The 19,315-nt window shown below is 46.7% G+C and overlaps 1 protein-coding gene across 1 annotated transcript in view; it reads left to right on the top strand.

Moving 5' to 3' along the window:
• The window catches only part of carmil2 (capping protein regulator and myosin 1 linker 2), a 175,759-nt gene that overhangs the window by 127,911 nt on the left and 28,533 nt on the right, over positions 1-19,315 (top strand). The window contains exons 30-32 of the mRNA XM_059651643.1: positions 7,518-7,584; positions 13,439-13,704; positions 15,447-15,586. Of these exons, the coding sequence (XP_059507626.1) occupies positions 7,518-7,584; positions 13,439-13,704; positions 15,447-15,586 (473 nt within the window). The remainder of the gene's footprint in view (positions 1-7,517; positions 7,585-13,438; positions 13,705-15,446; positions 15,587-19,315) is intronic.

Below are 19,315 nucleotides of genomic sequence, written 5' to 3'. Positions count from 1 at the left end.
CTGCCCAAAGCTTCAGCGCGTCCCTCAGCACGTAGTCCTGGACCTTGGAGTGCGCCAGTCTGCAACATTCGGTCGGGGTCAGTTCTTTCAGCTGGCAGACCAGCAAATTGTGGGCAGACCAAAGAGCATCTTTCACCGCATTGATGGTCCTCCAGGCGCAGTTGATGTTGGTCTCGGTGTGCGTCCCCGGAAACAGCCCGTAGAGCACAGAGTCCCACGTCACGGAGCTGCTCGGGACGAACCTCGACAAATACCACTGCATCCCCCTCCAGACCTCCTGCGCATAGGCACACTCCAGAAGGAGGTGATCGACAGTCTCGTCCCCCCCACAGCGGCCTCGAGGGCAGCGTGCGGTGGCGCAGAGATTCCGGGCATGCATAAAGGATCTCACTGGCAGAGCCCCTCTCACCGCCAGCCAAGCAATGTCCTTGTGCTTGTTTGAAAGTTCTGGCGATGAGGCATTCTGCCAAACGACTTTGGCAGTCTGCGTGGGGGACCACACGACGGGATCCACCCTCTCCTTTTCCCGAAGGGTCCCAAGGATACTACGTGCTGACCACTGCCTGACGGCCTTGTGGTCAAAGGTGTTTCCTTTCAAAAATGTCTCCACGAAGGACAGGTGGTACAGGACGGTCCAACTACTCAGAGCGTTCCTCGGCAACGAGGCCAGGCCCATCCTTCGCAACACCGGGGACAGGTAGAACCTCAGTAAGTAGTGACACTTGGTGTTTGCATACTGAGGATCTACGCACAGCTTGATGCAGCCACACACAAAGGTAGCCGTCAGGGGGAGGGTGGCGTTCGGTACGCCCTTTCCCCCATTTCCCAGGTCTTTGTACATGGTGTCTCTGCGGACCCGGTCCATCCTCGACCCCCAAATGAAGTGGAAGATGGCCCGGGTGACCGCAGCGGCGCAGGTCCAAGGAATAGGCCAGGCCTGCGCCACATACAACAGTACTGAAAGGCCCTCGCACCTGACAACCAGGTTCTTACCCGCGATGGAGAGAGACCGGAGCGTCCACCTGCCCAGCTTCTGCTTCAATTTGGCGATACGCTCCTCCCAAGTCTTAGTGCATGCCCCAGCTCCACCAAACCAAACACCCAGCACCTTCAGGTAGTCTGTCCTGAAGGTGAAGGGGATGAAGGAGCGGTCGTCCCAGTTCCCGAAGAACATGACCTCGCTCTTACCCCTATTGACTTTGGCACCCGAGGCCAGTTCAAACTGGCCACAGATGTCCAACAGCCTACTCACCGAGCGACGATCGGTGCAGAAGACGGCGACATCGTCCATGTACAGGGAGGTCTTGACCTGAAGGCCTCCGCTGCCTGGGATAGTCACGCCCTTCAGGCTCACGTCCTTCCTGATGGAGGCGGCGAAGGGCTCCACACAGCACACGAACAAGGCAGGAGAGAGCGGGCAGCCCTGCCTGACTCCGGATCTAACAGGAAAACTGTCTGATTCCCACCCGTTGATCGAGACTGCGCTAACAATGTTGGCGTAGAGCAGCCGGATCCAATTGCGGATGCCCTCCCCGAACCCCAATTTGGAGAGAACGTCCCTCATGTAAGCATGAGACACCCTGTCGAAGGCCTTCTCCTGGTCCAGGCTGACGAGGCAGGTGTCCACCCACCTGTCCTGTACGTAGGCGATCGTATCCCTGATGAGCGCGAGGCTCTCAGTGATCTTCCTGCCCGGCACAGCACAGGTTTGGTCAGGGTGAATCACTGACTCCAGGACAGACCTGACCCGGTTGGCAATGACCTTGGCCAGGATTTTGTAGTCCACGTTCAAAAGTGAAATGGGACGCCAATTCTTAATTTCTTCCCTCTCCCCCTTCCTCTTGTAAATGAGGGTGATGATGCCCTTCCTCATGGACCTGCACATTTCCCCTGCCCGAAGCGCACTATCGTACACCTCCAGCAGGTCCTGGCCGACCAGGCCCCACAGAGCGGAATACAGCTCGACCGGTAAGCCGTCACTTCCGGGAGTCCTATTCCTCTGCAAGGACGTGAGGGCTCTGGCCAGCTTGTCCAGGGATATCGGCCGGTCCAGCCACTCCCTCGTGCCGTCGTCTAAGACCTCCGTGATAGACGACAGGAACGACTCGGAGGCCGTGCTGTCCGTAGGCTTCGTGTCGTACAGTCCGGCATAGAAGGATCTGCTGATCCTCAAAACGTTGGGCCGAGACGACGTCACCGAGCCGTCGTCCTCCTTCAGCCAGCTAAGCACAGAGCTCTCTTTGTGCACCTTCTGAAAGAAGAAACGCAAGCACGTCTCGTCCTGCTCCACGGAGCGGACCCTGGACCGGAAGATTATCCGGGAGGCCTCCGCGGCGAAGAGCGAGGCTTGCTGGCCCCTCACCTCGCGGAGGTCCTCCGTGACATCGACCCCCATCAACTGCAGAAGGAGCAGGTTCTGCACCCTTTTCTGGAGTCGCGACAGCTTTCCCAGTCTCTCTCTCGCCTTCTGAACACCCTTGAGGACAAAGAACCTCTTGATGTTCTCCTTCACTGTCTCCCACCAGTCGCCTGGAGACTCAAAGAGGGGTTTCACGGTTCTCCAACCGGCGAAATCCCTCTTAAGCTCCTCGACGTTCTCTGGGGTCAACAGAGTCGTGTTGAGCTTCCACGTCCCCTTGCCGGCCGGCTGGTCGTCCTGTAAGTGACAGTCGGCCAACAGGAGGCAGTGGTCAGAGAAGAACACTGGCTCGATGCCGGTGGGCCTGACCGAGAACGCCCGTGACACAAACAGGAAGTGTATCCTTGAGCGAATAGAACCGTCTGGCCGCGACCAGGTGTACCTCTGCTGCGCTCCGTCTGTAGGCGTGCTGAAGACGTCGAGCAGCTTGGCGTCCTTCACCGTGCCCATCAGGAATCTGGACGTGACGTCCAGTTGAATCCCCCCACCTGCTGTCCCCACGCCGGATCTTCCATCTGCATCAATGATGCAGTTGAAGTCTCCGCCTAGGATGACCGGCCTGGACGTAGCCAGCAGGGGTGGAAGCCGCTGCAGGACGGCCAACCACTCACTCCGTACCGCTGGGGCGTACACGTTGATCAGCCTCAGGGGAGCGTTCCTGTAGGTGATGTCAGCCACTAGGAGGCGCCCCCCCCACCACTTCCTGAACTTGAGAGATGGTGGAGTTGCGCCCCTGCAGCAGAATAGCCAGGCCCGAGGAGCGACAGTCGTTACCCCCCGACCAGATCGAAGGCCCACAGGTCCAGGCGCCGGACCATTTCCCGTACCTGCCGAGGTGCGGTATCCCGCACTCCTGCAGAAACAGGAGGTCCGCCTTGATGGTGGTCAGGTAGGCCAATGTGGACACACATCTCGCGGTTGACTTGACGCTGCGCACATTAATGCTCGCAATTCGTACCCCCATTGTGGGCAGTGACCGCAGTACCCTCCCCAAGTCCAAGGTCCAGCCCCTCCATCTGCCCCTTCATGCCCATTGCCCGGGCTAACTGCTGGACGCTCTCCGGGCTCAGGAAACCGTCCGTGCTGTCTTCTGGGTGGCATCCCCCCCCGTCAGGGGTGCGGAGGCAGGAGGGTCCGGCTCCGGGTCAGGCTGGGGACGCGCTGTTTCCTCCTTCCCGCCTGGAATTTCCGGGGGGCCCTCCAGTGCTCCAGCGGCACTTGACTGGGTGTCGGAGTGAGCCTCAGGACGCCTCCCGTCACCTGGAAGCGGGGTGCTGCTTTCCTTCCCCCTCGAGACCTTTAACTTCTGCTTTGGGTGGGCCCTCTCCGAATCCTCCTCGTCAGAGGAGCACTTATAGCCCCCCCTGTAGCTGCCTCTTCCCGCCTGATTGTTGCGGGTCCTGGGCCCGTTGACGCGCCTTCCTCCTCACTTTCCGGACTGTTGTCCACTCCCCTGGGTCGCCTGTCGTCGCCTCCATTGGCTCCGGGTTGTCGGGGGGGATCGGAACCTGCAGGGGTGCTTTGCTGGCCTCGGGCCCATCCTGCAGGGCTGGGCCCTCCTGCACGGCCTGGCCCTCCTGCACATTAGTGGGGTCCTTGCTGGGCCCTGGTGCCTTCCTCTCCTCCGGGGGGGCTGGCCCCGCATTTCCCCTGCCGGCGACCTGGGCATAGGTGGTACCCCGCCGCGGGCATGCCCTATAGAAGTGGCCCGCTTCCCCACAAAGGTTGCAGCTTCTCTCTCGTGGGCAATCCTTTGCAAGGTGTCCCTCCTCCCTGCAGTTCCTGCAGATGGTGGCTTTGCAGTCGGCCGCCATGTGCCCTGACCTACCAAAGGCATGGCAGACTTTAGGTTGCCCTGCATAGGTCAGGTAGCCCCTGCTCCTGCTGATCGCGAAGCTGGACGGTGGGTGTGCGACATTCCCATCTGCGCCCATCCTCAGCGTCACATTGACCTGCCTCTTACTCATCCAGATGCCAAAGCGGTCCACGATGTCAGTTAGGTCCCCTTCCACCTTCACATACCTTCCGAGGAAGGTCAGGACATCAACTGCTGGCACATGCGGGTTGTACATGTGTACAGTCACCATACGGCTCCTCTGTGCTGGCATCCCAAACAGTGGGGCAGCGGTCAATACAGAGAGGGGGCCCTCACTTCCTTTCTCCTTGAAAACCTCCAGGAAGCGCTCGCAAAGCTTGGCACTCCCGAAGGTCACGTCGTAAAAACCTCCTCCGGGGAAATCCTGCAGGCAGTAAACGTCCGCAGCAGCAAACCCACAACAGTCCACCAGGACCGTCTTCACGAAGAAGGTGCGGTCCACAGGTGCATATTCATCCACCTTCTTTACAGAAACACGGATGGTGTTCCGGACCCCATGACCTGGGGCACGAGCACTTGCTGCAGCCATCGTTGCAGGTTGGCTGCTCCCCTGAACCAGCGTTAGGCCGAAGCCAGCATTAAGATCCACTGGTCGCAAGGGTGCACAGCCAACCTGACGTCCTCCTTTCACCTCCAAGACAGCACTCTCCTCCTCTCGGTCCACAAGAGAGTGGGTCTTTATTTTGTTCCGGATGTAAGCTGGTTCACTGAGCTGTAAGGTTTGTTCCCAGACGTTTCGTCACCATTCTAGGTAACATCATCAGTGAGCCTCCAGCGAAGCACTGGTGTAGGTTTCCTTGGGTTGGTGATGTCATTTCCTGCATTGGTGATGTCATTTCCTGTTCTTTTTCTCAGAGGATGGTAGATTGATTTGGAGCCAATGTGTTTGTTGATGGAGTTCCGGTTGGAATGCTGTGCTTCTAGGAATTCTCGTGCGTGTCTCTGTTTGGCTTGTCCTAATCAAAGTGGTGTCCTTCCTTACCTGTATGTAAGGATACGAGTGATAGTGGGTCATGTCGTTTTGTGGCAAGTTGATGTTCATGTATCCTGGTGGCTAGCTTTCTGCCAGTTTGTCCAATGTAGTGTTTGTCACAGTTCTTGCAAGGTATTTTGTAGATGACGTTTGTTTTATTTGTTGTCTATATAAGGTCTTTTAAGTTCATTAGCAGCTGTTTTAGTGTGTTGGTGGGTTTGTGGGCTACCCTGATGCCAAGGGGTCCGAGTAGTCTGGCAGTCATTTCGGAAATGTCTTTGATGTAGGGGAGAGTGGTTATGGTTTCTGGGCATGTTTGTCTGTTTGTTTGGGTTTATTGCTGAGGTATCGGCGGACTGTGTTCATAGGGTACCCATTCTTTTTGAATACGCTGTTTAGGTGATTTTCTTCTGCTCTTCGTAGTTCCTCTGTGCTGCAGTGTGTGGTGGCTCGTTGGAATAATGTTCTAATGCAGCTTCGTTTGTGGGTGTTGGGATGGTTGCTCCTGTAGTTCAGTATTTGGTCCGTATGTGTTGTTTTCCTGTAGGCGCTGGTTTGAAGTTCCCCATTGGCTGTTCGCTCTACTGTGACATCTAGGAATGGCAGTTTTTTGTTGTTTTCCTCCTCTTTTGTGAATGTTATGCCAGTAAGGGTATTATTGATGGTCTTGAATGTTTCCTCTAATTTGTTTTGTTTAGTGATGACAAAAGTGTCATCCACATAGCGGACCCAAAGTTTGCTGGGTTTCTTCTGTGAGTTTGTTGTCTTTCAGTGTTGTTTCTAACGCTGCTAAGAAATCTTTCTTGTCCACATCCCGGAAGTTGTAATTTAACCCTCTTACTAAGATGGCCACCAACCTCATCAGCAAGGACAACATCATCAAGCTAGTGGACCCAAACTTTGGGTCCGCTACATGGATGACACCTTTGTCATCACTAAACAAAACAAATTAGAGGAAACATTCAAGACCATCAATAATACCCTTACTGGCATAACATTCACAAAAGAGGAGGAAAACAACAACAAAATGCCATTCCTAGATGTCACAGTAGAGCGAACAGCCAATGGGGAACTTCAAACCAGCGTCTACAGGAAAACAACACATACGGACCAAATACTGAACTACAGGAGCAACCATCCCAACACCCACAAACGAAGCTGCATTAGAACATTATTCCAACGAGCCACCACACACTGCAGCACAGAGGAACTACGCAGAGCAGAAGAAAATCACCGAGACAGCGTATTCAAAAAGAATGGGTACCCTATGAACACAGTCCGCCGATTCCTCAGCAATAAACCCAAACAAACAGACAAAACGGGCTCAGAAACCATAAACACTCTCCCCTACATCAAAGACATTTCCGAAATGACTGCCAGACTACTCGGGCCTCTTGGCATCAGGGTACCCCACAAACCCACCAACACACTAAAACAGCAGCTAATGAACTTAAAAGACCTTATATAGACAACAAATAAAACGAACGTCATCTACAAAATACCTTGCAAGAACTGTGACAAACACTACATTGGACAAACAGGCAGAAAGCTAGCTACCAGGATACATGAACATCAACTAGCCACAAAACGACATGACCCACTATCACTCGTATCCTTACATACAGATGAGGAAGGACACCACTTTGATTGGGACAACACATCCATCCTAGGACAAGCCAAACAGAGACACGCACGAGAATTCCTAGAAGCATGGCATTCCAACCGGAACTCCATCAACAAACACATTGGCTCCAAATCAATCTACCATCCTCTGAGAAAAAGAACAGGAAATGACATCACCAATGCAGGAAATGACATCACCAACCCAAGGAAACCTAAATAGATAAATAGAAAGCGGGACATAACACCAGCGCTTCGTCGGAGGCACACTGATGATGTTACCTAGAAAGGTGACGAAATGTCTGAAAACTAACCTTCCAGCTCAGCGAGCAAACTCACATCCAGAAACTCAACCTGAGCTACAAATCTTCTCAAAACTCGCTATGTTAAAGGTTCTATGCAAGCGTAGGTTGTTGCTGAGGATGCTTATGTTTACAGGCATGTGGCTTCTCAATAAAGTATTGAAGCAGGTAACATGAATCATAATTGGATATGTTTATGGTCGTTTTAACTCCGTTTAAATCCCTGACTACACATTCCAATCAGAATATTAAGAATGTTGGAAGAGTGGTGAAATGCTTTCATTTTTAAATGATAGTAGTAATACATGTGTAGTGTTTCTTCTGTAGTGTGTGTCCATGCTTCGCAGGAAGACAATACACTCGAGAAGAATCAGGCCAACCACAGCATTGAACCGTAAGTGGTCATGTTAACACTTATTTGAATTGATTTTGCTGACTGTTTCTGGCCTCGGTAAGCAATTGAAGTCTGTCGTATTTACAAGATCATACCATTCAAAGGGAAGGAGTCAGAAAGCTTAACATGTATGATTGTACACTTTTCCCTCATGCTGAGAGTATATAATCTCATAATACTTAAAACAATTGGGAATCAGTAGTCTTCCCATTCACTGTTTGGCTGCTGGCAACTCAAATAAGTCAAAGCTCCTCTGCAAGTCAACTTTTATGTAAAATTTCCCAGAGTAGGAGTGCTACACTGCTGCTAAGTCCCATGGCAAGATTTTGTTTGCCCACTCTCACTCCATATTTTCCATTTTTGGTAGAGTGGTGGGAGACTGTTTGTTTGTTTGTTTGTTTGTTTGTTTGTTTGTTTGCAAAAATATGTGGTTAGTAAATTTATTCCCAAGTTCTGATTGGACCTTTTTCTAATAAAATATTAATAGTTATTTACCACTCCTTGGGGGAAACAGAACTAGGGAACAAAATGGAAGTTTTATTTTTAAAGAAATGGTATTTTACATTGAGTAAATTTATATTTTAGATAACTGAAGAGTGTTATTTAGAGGTGGCGAACTAATAGAAATCTGAGTTGGGACCACAGAGGCATTTTCAGGATGGGAACTTGTAACGAGGCGCGTGCTGCTGTATGTATTAATGACTTAAATGAAGAAAGTGAATGTGCTGCAGTAAATTTGCAGCTCACACAAAAGTAGATGGGAAGGCAAATTATGACACAAGTCTGCGGAGGGATTTGGACAGGTTAAGTGCGTTTGGGAGGGGGTGGGGAAGAGCTTGGCAGCTGGTATAAAATGTGGGGAAATATGAGACGATGCATTTTTGGAAGTAAGGAAAGAAGACCTGGATGTTACTTAAATGGAAAAAGACTGAAGAAGCTGCAGAACAGAGGGATTTGGGAGTTTTTTTTTCCATGAGTCACAAATAACAAGCATCCGAGTTCAGTCGGTAATAGGGAAGGCAAATGTAATGTTGGCCTTTATTTCAAAAGGTAAGGAAGTCAAAAGTGGGAAGGTTTTGCTAAAACTGTGCATGGAATGCTGAGAATAATTATGGGCCCCCATGTTTAAGGGATTGATTTACTGACTTTGGAGGTGGTCCAATGGAGGTTCACTGGTCTACAAACAGGTGTGAAGAGACTGTCTTCTGAGGTGAGGTTAAGTAGATTGGGTGTGTACTCATTGGGATATAGAAGAATGAAAGATTATCTTGTTGAAACTTACAGGATTTTTAGATTTGACCATGTTGATACAGAAAAGTTGTTTCCCCTTGTAGGGGAGTCAGGAGCAGAGGGCCTAATCTCAGAGTAAGGGGTTGCACGTTGGTTCTGTCTCTGTGCTGTGTGACTCTTTGGCCCAACTCATCCATGTTGACCAAGTTTCCCAAACTAAACTTGGCCCACATGCCAGCTTTTGGGCCCTATCCATCTAAACCTTTCCTTTATATGTACCTACCCAAATGTCTTTTAAATGTTGTAACTGTACCTGCATTTACCACCTCCCCTAGCAGTTCATCCCATACACAAACCAAAATCTGTGTGCAAAGTTGCCCCCAAGGTACCCCCACACCATCTTACTCCTCACCCCAAAGACATGCCCCCCACAGCCCCATTTTTGAACTACCCCCATCCTAGGGAACAGACACCTGCCATTCATCCTATCCATGGCCCTCTCAATTCCACAAGCATCTACAGGTCACCCCTCAACGTCCACACTGGTGGAAAAAAGTCCCAACTCACTCAGCCTCTCCTCACAGATCAAACCCTCCAAGCCTGGCAACATCCTGGCAAATTTTCCCATAACCCTTTTCCAATTTAATAATATCTATAGTAGGGTAGCCAGAACTGTACACAGTACTCCAAAAGTGGCCCCACCAGCCTCAACACGACATCCCAACTCCAACACTTAAAGGCCTGAACAACGAGGGTTAAGCGCGCCAATTCACTGCACCCACCTGTGATGCAACCCCAAAGAGCTATGCAGCTGAACCCCAGGTTCCTCGGTTCAACAACACCATCCAAGACCTTAGTTATAAGTCCTGCCCTTGTTTATTTTACTAAAATACTATACCTTGCATCCATCAAAATCAAATTCCAGCTGCCAGTCCTCAGTTCATTGGCCCAACTGATCAAGATGACTTTGTAATATTAAATAACTCGCTTGACCATCAACTATGCCACCTGCAAACCCACCAACCGCACCCCCAAATTCTCATCCAAATTGTTTGTCACTTGTATAGAAAACATGGACCCAGCACCAATCCCCACAGAACACTACTGGTCACAGGTCCCCAGTCCAAGAAACAAGCTTCCACCATCGCCCGCTGTTGCCACCATCCAGCCAATCCTGTATTCAACTGGCAAGCTCTTCCTGAATCCCATATGATCATACGCTGCTAATCAGTCCCCCATGCGGAATCACACCAAAGGCCCTTTGAAAGTCCATGCAGACAATGTTAACTGCTCTGCCTTCACCAATCGCCCTGTATTTTCCTCAAAAAACCTTCATCAAGTCTGCAAGACATGACCTCCCATCCACAAAGCCATACTGACTATCCCCCATCAATCTCTGCTTCTCCAAATGCATGCACATTGTATCACTGAGAATCCTCCCTCAACAGCCCACTCACCATCAATGCTAGAATCACCAGTCCACAGTTCCCAGATTCCTTCTACAGTCCTTCCCAAACAAAGGCACATTAGCCACCCTTCAGCCCATCAGTACCTCACCCGTGGCTGTAGGTGATACAGATATGAGTGATGTACAAGACAGAGATGAGGAGGATTTTTTTCCCTCGGGTTTATGATCTCTCTGGAATTCTCTACCAGAGTGGGCTGTTGAAACTGGGTTGTTAAGTATGTTCAAGGCTGAGAGACAGATTTCTAATCCGCAAGGTGACCGGAGGTTACGGGGAAAAGGCAGGAAAGTGGAATTGTGGAGTATCAGCTCAGCCATAATTCCATTGATGGAGCAGTCTTGATGGGCTGATTTCTACTTCTGTCTTAAAATAACTGGCAGAAATGCAGACATATTAAATTTATGAAAATATGACCACCATGTTTTTGTGAGCAGGAATTGAAAACAAGAGGGTATTTACATTTTAGCTCTCTGAAGTTTGAATGATGTCCACCAGCTGAGGAAGCAGGTACAGAGTTAGTCATCGGTCCATTTTAGTTTAAAGAATATGAATAAAGGCTGGCAGCAAGATCATGGGAAACTGCATAGCAATAAGTTTAATATTTTGTTTTGGTGACAAGGTGCTTGCTAAGAGGAAAACGGGTCTGGAAAACTTTTCTTTTGTATCTGACATCAGCCAGGGGGTCTTGAGTGCATTGATTTTGAGTTGATTTATCACTGTCACATGTACCTTGGTACAGTGAAAAGTTTTTTTTGTTTTGTGTGCAGCATAGGCAGATCATGGTGTGATAGAACTGGTTGAGGAATACAATGTTACAGCTGCAGAGAAGGTGCACAAGAAGCAAGATCAACATTAAAGTTGGAATTTGAGAGGTCTATTCAAAAGTCTAACAGTGGGGAAGATGCTGTTCTTGAACCTATTAGAATGTTTATTTAAGCTTTTATATCTTCTGCCTGATGGAAGAGATTATAACTGGTGTGGGAGGGGTCTTTGATGTTGGCTTCCTTTCCAAGGCAGTGAGAGGTATAAATGGAGTCAATGGATGGAAGGTTGGCATCCGTGATGGACTGGGCTGTGTTCATGACTGTTTGTAGTTTCTTACAGTCCTGGGCAGAGCAGATCAGTTGCCATACCAAGCCGCAATGCATCTGTATAGAAGACTTTCTATGGTGCAACTATGAAAGTTGGTCAGAGACCTTATGGATGTGCCAAATTTACTTAACCTCCGAGGAAGTAGAGGGGTTGTGCCTTCTTAATTGTCGCGTCCATGTGGGTGGTCCAGAACAGTTTGCTGTTGATTGTCACCAGTAAGAACTTGATATTCTCCACTGTCTCCATCCTAGCTCCACTGATCTAGTTAAGAGTGTGCCCTCCACCTTGCTTCCTGAAGTCCATGGCCAGCTCTTTACTTTTTCTGACATTTGAGGGAGAGACTGTTATCTTTACACCATGCCACCAATCATACTATCTCTTTCCTGTATTCTGTCTTGTCATTGTTTGAGATCTGGCCTACAATAGTGATGTTGCCAGAGAACTTGCAGATGGAGTTCGGATGAAATTTTGGCTGCACAGTCATGAATGTACAGGGAGGCTAGTAAGGGGTTGAGTGTGCATCCTTGCCAGGCACCGATGTTGAGGACTGTTATGGGAGACGTACTGCTGTCTATCCTCACTGAGGTCTGTGGGTCAGGACACTAATAATCCAATTGCAGAGACCAAGGCCTTGGAGTTTGGAGATTAGATTGGTTGGTTGGAATTATAGTGTTGAAGATGGATCTGTAGTCAATAAGTAGATATCCAAATGTTCCAGGGATGAGTGTAGGTCCAGAGAGATGATGTCTGCCATGGACCTGTTGCAATGGTGGTTAAATTGCAAGGGGTCAAAGCAGGCTTAGAGGTGAGCATTGATATGAACCATGACTAACCTGTTGAAGCACTTCATAATAATGAAGGTCAGAGGCACCAGGTAGTAGTCATTGAAGCATGTTGCATGAGTTTTCTTTGGTACCAGGATGCAAATGGTCGTCTTCAAGCAAATGAGAACTTCACATTGTAGTAAGGAGAGGTTAAAGTTGCCTGCGAATGCTCCATCCTGCTAGCCAGTCTAGATGGGATCTGAGTACATAGCTGGGAACTCAGTCTGGGGACAGTCACTTTCCATGGATCTACCCTCAAAGACCAATCTGATGTCTGCAGTGGTGACTGAGGGTTCGGGTGCATCCGAGGCTGTCAAGGGAAAGGAATACCATTTCGCTGTATGTTCAAACCAAGTGTAAAATGCATTGAGCACATCAGGGAGGGATGTATTTTTCTCTGCTGTTCTGTTTTGTTTCATTTTGTAGCCTGTCATGTAATGTAGGCCTTGCCGCAAACAGCATGTGTCCATATGGTTAGTTTGGGTCTCTAACTTAACTTGGTATTTCTAATGGCTTTATGACTTTAACACCGCACACATGATCTTCAGTAGGCATGTTAACTTGTGTTCGTGCAGCTTCCTTCCCAAGTCTAAGGTAATTACCTGGCCTTAAAACACCCCATGCAAATTACTGGGGACAAATGTTGAGCTCAGTCAGCTGTGTTCTTTAGTTCTGAAGAAGGGTCACTGGGCCCTGAACATTAACTCTATTTTCTCTCCACAGATGCTGCCAGACTCACTCAGTTTTTCCAGCGATTTCTGATTTTTGTAATGTAGCAAGTGAGGGGAGGATAATGACCTCCCTAATGTCTGACAAGGTGGTTTGGCTTTCTATTAGTATAAAAGTTTATTTCTTCCGAAGACTAAATTCAAGTCCACTGTGGACACCCAGAACAGGAAAGTCCCATGCTCAGCTTGCATTCTGTGCCAAGCTTATCAACAGAAGGTGGATGTTAGAAGGTCCAATAGCATTAGTGAAAGTACCCAGAGGAGCAAAAACAATTATATTGAGTGCATTAGCACAGGATTGACTGGAATGTAATACTCCGATAGGTGAAAATTCTTTAAAGAATGGTCATTTGAATGAGATGCCAGAGTACAAAGACACCAGGGAAGCCCAGTCCAAGTCAGAGGTTCAGCAGAGGATGGTGGAATGTGTAAAACAAAACAAACAATGAGCAACAAATTTACCACTTGCTGCTAGAGGAGAAAAAGCTAAATGTTCTCATCTTCTTTCCCTCAGGAATCTCAGATATAGAGGCGGAAAAACAACTTGAGGGAACAGATTTTGAAGCAATGGAACAACTGTTGGCAGCCAGCAGTCAGCCTGTTAAGTCACGACCGATTTCCGCTGATATGAATGATGTAACTAACACACCTACAAATACAGAGACAGCTTTTACAGATTCTTTTATGGATTTGCCAACTGAAGGGATGAAACTAAAGCACTGCACCAAAGGCAGGCCAAGACCAAACAGGATCAGGAAACATCCACCCTCCAAACCTACTGTAAGTCTATCCTGGAAGCATTTTTAACCGAGATACATTGAGCAAAAAAAGTCAATAACATTAGGCCAATTACTTACCTTTCACAACCTTCTAGACAAATTGCTAACAACGTGTGTTGTAAATAAGAAAGATAGCTGGGAGTTAAAACTTTACATAACTAACCCCAAAAAGAGTACATTTCTTTCTTTCCTTTCTGTTGCTAAAGAGATGGATTGCAAGTGACACTGTGAGGTCAATGTAGGGTAAGGTTGAGATTCCAGATCATATGCTGTTTTCCTAATTTAGAATAAACCTGGTAGGTTTCTGGCTTGCTGAAGATTTTTCTTAGGCCAAACCAAACTTTGAGTTGTCAATATTTGTGATTTTATTAACTTTCTGTTGATTTTTGAGATAACATTTTAACGTGTGCTGTTAACTGAGATCAAAAGAAATTTCTGTGTATCTGTCAGTGTGGGTAGCTCTCTTTCCATTTCTACCTTAAATAAACTCATCCATGAAGTAATATCAATAAACAGTGACAAAGTAGCAGGCACTTTGAATCACATTGAAACACTGCCAGCAGGCCTTCATAGAAGGAAATAGCCATGCCTACACATCAATAGTAGGGAAATCTTATCAAGCCCTGAATGACTTGGGCTATGGCGAGAAATTTGGGGGAATTGTGTGAGAATTCCTTCCAAAATGTTGCACTTTCTCACAGAGTTGCAATCTTTGGGATGAGGTTCTGACTCCACAGCAGGGAGATGCCAACAAAGGGGATTATTGCTTGTTGTCAGCCTAATTAACTGTACATCATACCTCCATTATATGCAAACTCCTACCTTACCACCCACCGTGAGGAAACTAGATGTTGACAATGCGTGACATTGAAGTCCAAGCAGGCCTCCAGACCTCCATCTTTGGACACTGACAGCAACACCTTGGGGCACCTATCACAATGTCCGTGTACACCGGCATCTGACACTTGCAGCCCCTTGGGATCCCACAACATCTCGCAGATTGACTTGGCGAACACTTCTGTGCTCTGAAACTGCATTTCAAGGTACACTGGCAACAAGCATTGAGAAGCTGCTCCAAGGACACTTGGCGGGGGGGGGCACCCGAATCGTAAGCTCTCTGAACTGCTCACTTACTTCCTTATCACTCACTTGCCTTGGGCCGACCTGGAAACTCACCCGATTTGCCTTTGCTTTTTCTACCCACCGCCACTATATCAGCCAGGTTCACAGAACCTGTCTTGCTGTATCATTTAGTGTAAGGACAAAGCTTGTCGTGATTGTCAGCAGTCTTCAGTCAAGTCAAACAGCCCTAAGCTGGGGTCCTGGTACAGCAAGTCCTATAAAACTAACTACTAACCTCTGACAACTTTTCTGGGGAGGGAAGTGAAATAGACAGTGGTGAAAACTCAATGCCAAGGATGCCTGTTACATAATTTATAAAATTAGGGAAGGTGATGTCCTACTAGTATTATTGCTAGACTATTTGTCCAGGTTCCCAAGTAATGTTCAGACTCTTTCTTGTGCCTAATTACCCAGAGGGCAGTTAACAAACACTGGTCAGCAATGCCCATATCCCATGAATGTTTTTTTTAAAAAGAACTGCATTAGCTAGGGAATGATGGGTCCAATGTGTTACTGAATTTCCTAATGTGGAAATAATTATTTAGACTACAATTAGTATCCTGCTGTTTGAATGCTGTCAGACTGGGCTATTCAGCTGCATTCTGTTTATACTCGGTACAGGTACAATCTGTGAACCAGGAAAAAGGAGAGAAAGTAACCATCGGCGGATTAGATCTAGGACTGGAAGAATTCTTCACAAAGAAGATAATTCAAGAAGAAACCAGTTATGTGTCTGCTGCTTTGAGTGATTCACCATCTCAGTGAGTGACAAGTGTTCCATCATATTTCTGACTTGTAAATGGAGCAAAAAGAATGAAGGAGGTGAACCACTCACCACAGATTTTCAGCTCGTGTCTTCATGTTGTAGCTCCAGTCCTAATGAACTTGTCCAGTTTGACTCTCAGACATTGATCATTGTAATTTTGGAGAACAAGGTACAGTGAAGGTCATGGGAAATGGTTAAAAATGGCAGTTAGCTGACACTTGTGTGGTTCAAGTGATATCCATCTCTTGCACACCCGTTATCATCCAGGCCCTGTTGTAATTCAATCAGATTTTCTTTTTAACATAGTTGATAAACTGTTACAAAAAACAAAAGTCATCATTTGACGACAACAACTAACTTGAATTGTGGGAGTATCAATACTTTAATATTGCTGTCTCCAGCCCCTCTGAGGGCTACAAGAGCCAGGAAATGACAAAGCAAAAACAGAAAATAGTCCTATTATTAAAAAGACGTTCTAACCTTTCCAAGGAGTATTCCCCAGTTTTGGGGTTAAATACATAAATGGATGGCAGAAGAATTATTCACTGGCCTTGTCAGCACCATTACATCCTGGGCCAATTTCCAAATGGTAGGATTGGAATAAAAAGGTCTTCCCACTTACAGCATCCAAAATAGACCAGTTCCCTGGAGACTGCCTCTCGGCAGATGACTGGGCCACCATTCCAGGTAGGATTCAGGGTGGCTCAGTGGATAGCACTGCAGCCTCACAGCACCAGGAACCCGGGTTGGATTCCACCCTCATGCAACTGTTTGTGTGGAGTTTGCACGCTCTCCCTGTGTCTGCGTGGGTTTCTTCCGGGTGCTCCGGTTTCCTCTCCAAAGATGTGCAGGTTAGGTGGATTGGCCATGCTAAATTGCCTGTAGTGTTCAGGGATGTGTAGATTAGGTGGGTTATGGTGGTGGTGGGGGGGGGGGGGGGGGGGGGGTGCGCGGAATGGGTCTGGGTGGGATGTTTCAAGGGTCGTGCAACAGCTGTAACTGGGTTGATGAGTGGTGCCGCAAGATGGAAGTGCCTTGCTTTATACCTGGACTGCCAGTTGCAGCTCCGAATTAGTGCTGGGAGGTTTTGAGAGCTGAGTGATTGGGCCAATTCAAAGAAAATCAGTTGGGTTACTGTTGTCCATACAGTGCAGATTCATGACCATAATTTGACTCCAGAGCAAGAATCCTGTCTCAAATCCCTGCCTGGTTTCTGGATTTCACTGAAAATTTGGCTTCTGTCTCCACAGACGCTGTCAAAACGTGTTGGGTTTCTCCAGCCCTTTCTGTTTTTACTTCAGATCTTCAGCATCAGAAGTATTTTGCATTCATTTGTGAAATCAAGACCAGATTTCCTACTCCTAAGCACCTCCTGCTGGTCACTCAGAGTGGCAGGCATCTTTTACTCAGTCATGAAAAACTACTATAGTGGCCAACAGCAGGGGAATGAGAGGAAAAGCTTTTACCATATGTGGAAAAGAAGCTGAACACCACATGACAAAAACTTTTCTTTGAATCATTTGCTGTGTTCTGTGTTTTTTTTGCAAGCTACTGACTTAACTGGTTTTCCAGCCAGGAATGAATGCTACAATATACTCCTGGGCTTGTACTACATATCACACAACATAAAAGGAGATTATCTTCCCATTGTGTCTGTACTGGCACTCTGGAAACAATTAAGCCCTGTTCCTCTGCTCTTTCTCTACGACTGTTCAAATGCTTTCCTTTCAGTATTTATTGAAATTCCTTTTAAAAAGCTACTGTGAAACCTGCTTCCACCACCCTTTAAAGTAATAGATTTAAGGAGAATGCAGACAAACTAGTGAAGTGGGCAGATGTGTGGTGGATTAAATTCAATACAGAGAAATGTGAAGAGAATCAGTTTGGTAGGAATAATGAGAAGAGGCAGCAGAAACTAAATGGCGCAAACTTTAAAGGGGATGTCAGACAGAAACTAGGGGGTATCTACTCACACATTTAAAAAGGTGGCAGGACAAATGGTTGAGACTGTTAGAGAAAAAATTATCGTAATCTGCTACATAAAAAGTTCTCCACTTTGCTACCGTCCCTGGGGTTTTTTTGCCAATTTTCTGAAATTTCTGTCATTAAACATTTTCTCCCACCCACTCTATCAATACACTTCATAATTTTGAACATGTATTAAATCAACGGTTAACATTCTATATACTACAGAGAATCTAACGTTTCTAACCTCTACACACAGTTGAGGTTCCTAGGTTCTACAGCTGTCTCTGCCCTGACATCTCTCCAAAAATGTGGTGTGAAAGTTGGACACAATATATACAATCAATGTCTAATAAAAAGTTGAACCTAACTTCCCTGCTTTTATACTCAATTTCTATTTATAAGACCATGGATCTCTCACATTTTTCTAACGGCCTCAACCATTTGTCCTGCCACCTTTTAAATGTGTGAGTAGATACCCCCTAGTTTCTGTCTGACACCCCCTTTAAAGTTTGCGCCATTTAGTTTATGCTGCCTCTTCTCATTATTCCTACCAAACTGATTCTCTTCACATTTCTCTGTGTTGAATTTAATCCACCACACATCTGCCCACTTCACCAGTTTGTCTGCATTCTCTTTAAGTCTATTAACATCCTCCTCACTAATTCCCACATTCCCAAGTTTTTTTACATCTGGAAACCTTTCTCCCTGGTATCTAAATCCATTTCATTAACATATACCAAAAAGAGAAGTTGTTCCAGTGTCAACTCAGGCAGCCATCATTTTATACTAATTTCTGAGAAAGAAACATATTCAGCATTACTTTCTAACAGATTTTATGTGTACACTACCACATCAGTTTTAATCCCATATGTTTGTTTTTTGTTAATCAGTCTTTTTGGTGGTCCTTTTTCAAAATCCATACACACATCAATCATGTATGGCTTCATTAGAATCTATTACTTCATTGAAGAACCCAAACAAACAGAAAATCCTGGACTTAATCAGCATGTCAAGTATCATCTTTGGCAAAAGAAACAGAATTAACTTCTCAGGTATTATAGGTTGTTATGGTAATTAGGTATCCTCCACAAGTCATGATAAAACAAAAGGTAGTTTTTCCAGTTATGTAGATGGTTAATTAAATACCTTTATCTGTACCAGATTTTAAATAAGATCTATTAACTAGATCTATAAATAATTATTAGTTTATTATCAAAACAAACTTATTCAGTGAAATAAAATGCACGGTTGATAATAGAGATGTACAAACGCTTGTCTTTCAATATCTTTACAACGCACACACAAACACGCACATACGCAGACACACACCTACGTGCAGGTATTGGTTTTATGAACACTTTGGCTACTTAGGTTATTCTTGCATGTAAAATGACGTATGATCAAGTCACTCGTGGTTATCGCTGGCATTTCTGCAGACACACCTTACTCAGGGACACTGCTACGTTCTTTTAATCATTGTGTCCAAAGAACAAATGGGTTTAACACTGAATTCAAAAGAGGGTTTTCTTTTTGGAAATGGGAGTGATCAGCTGAGCAGCCCTTCCTCGCTAACTTCTTGTCCCTAATTCCAGATACCAAAACCAAAAGTTCTCCAAGCCAGTCACTATTCAAACTGCCCCAGCATCAAGCAGTTGTCACCAATTATGTGACATTCAAGTCACGTTCAACTGACTCGTAAACAACCTCCTTTAAACCACTCCAGGAATTTCGACAAAACATAAGCAACTCTATTTTC

The sequence above is a fragment of the Stegostoma tigrinum genome, chromosome 16, assembly GCF_030684315.1.
Source record: "Stegostoma tigrinum isolate sSteTig4 chromosome 16, sSteTig4.hap1, whole genome shotgun sequence".
Taxonomy (NCBI): Eukaryota; Metazoa; Chordata; class Chondrichthyes; order Orectolobiformes; family Stegostomatidae; genus Stegostoma; species Stegostoma tigrinum.
The sequence above is the reverse complement of the archived record's forward strand: the minus strand, read 5'-3'. Positions and strand labels throughout refer to the sequence as shown.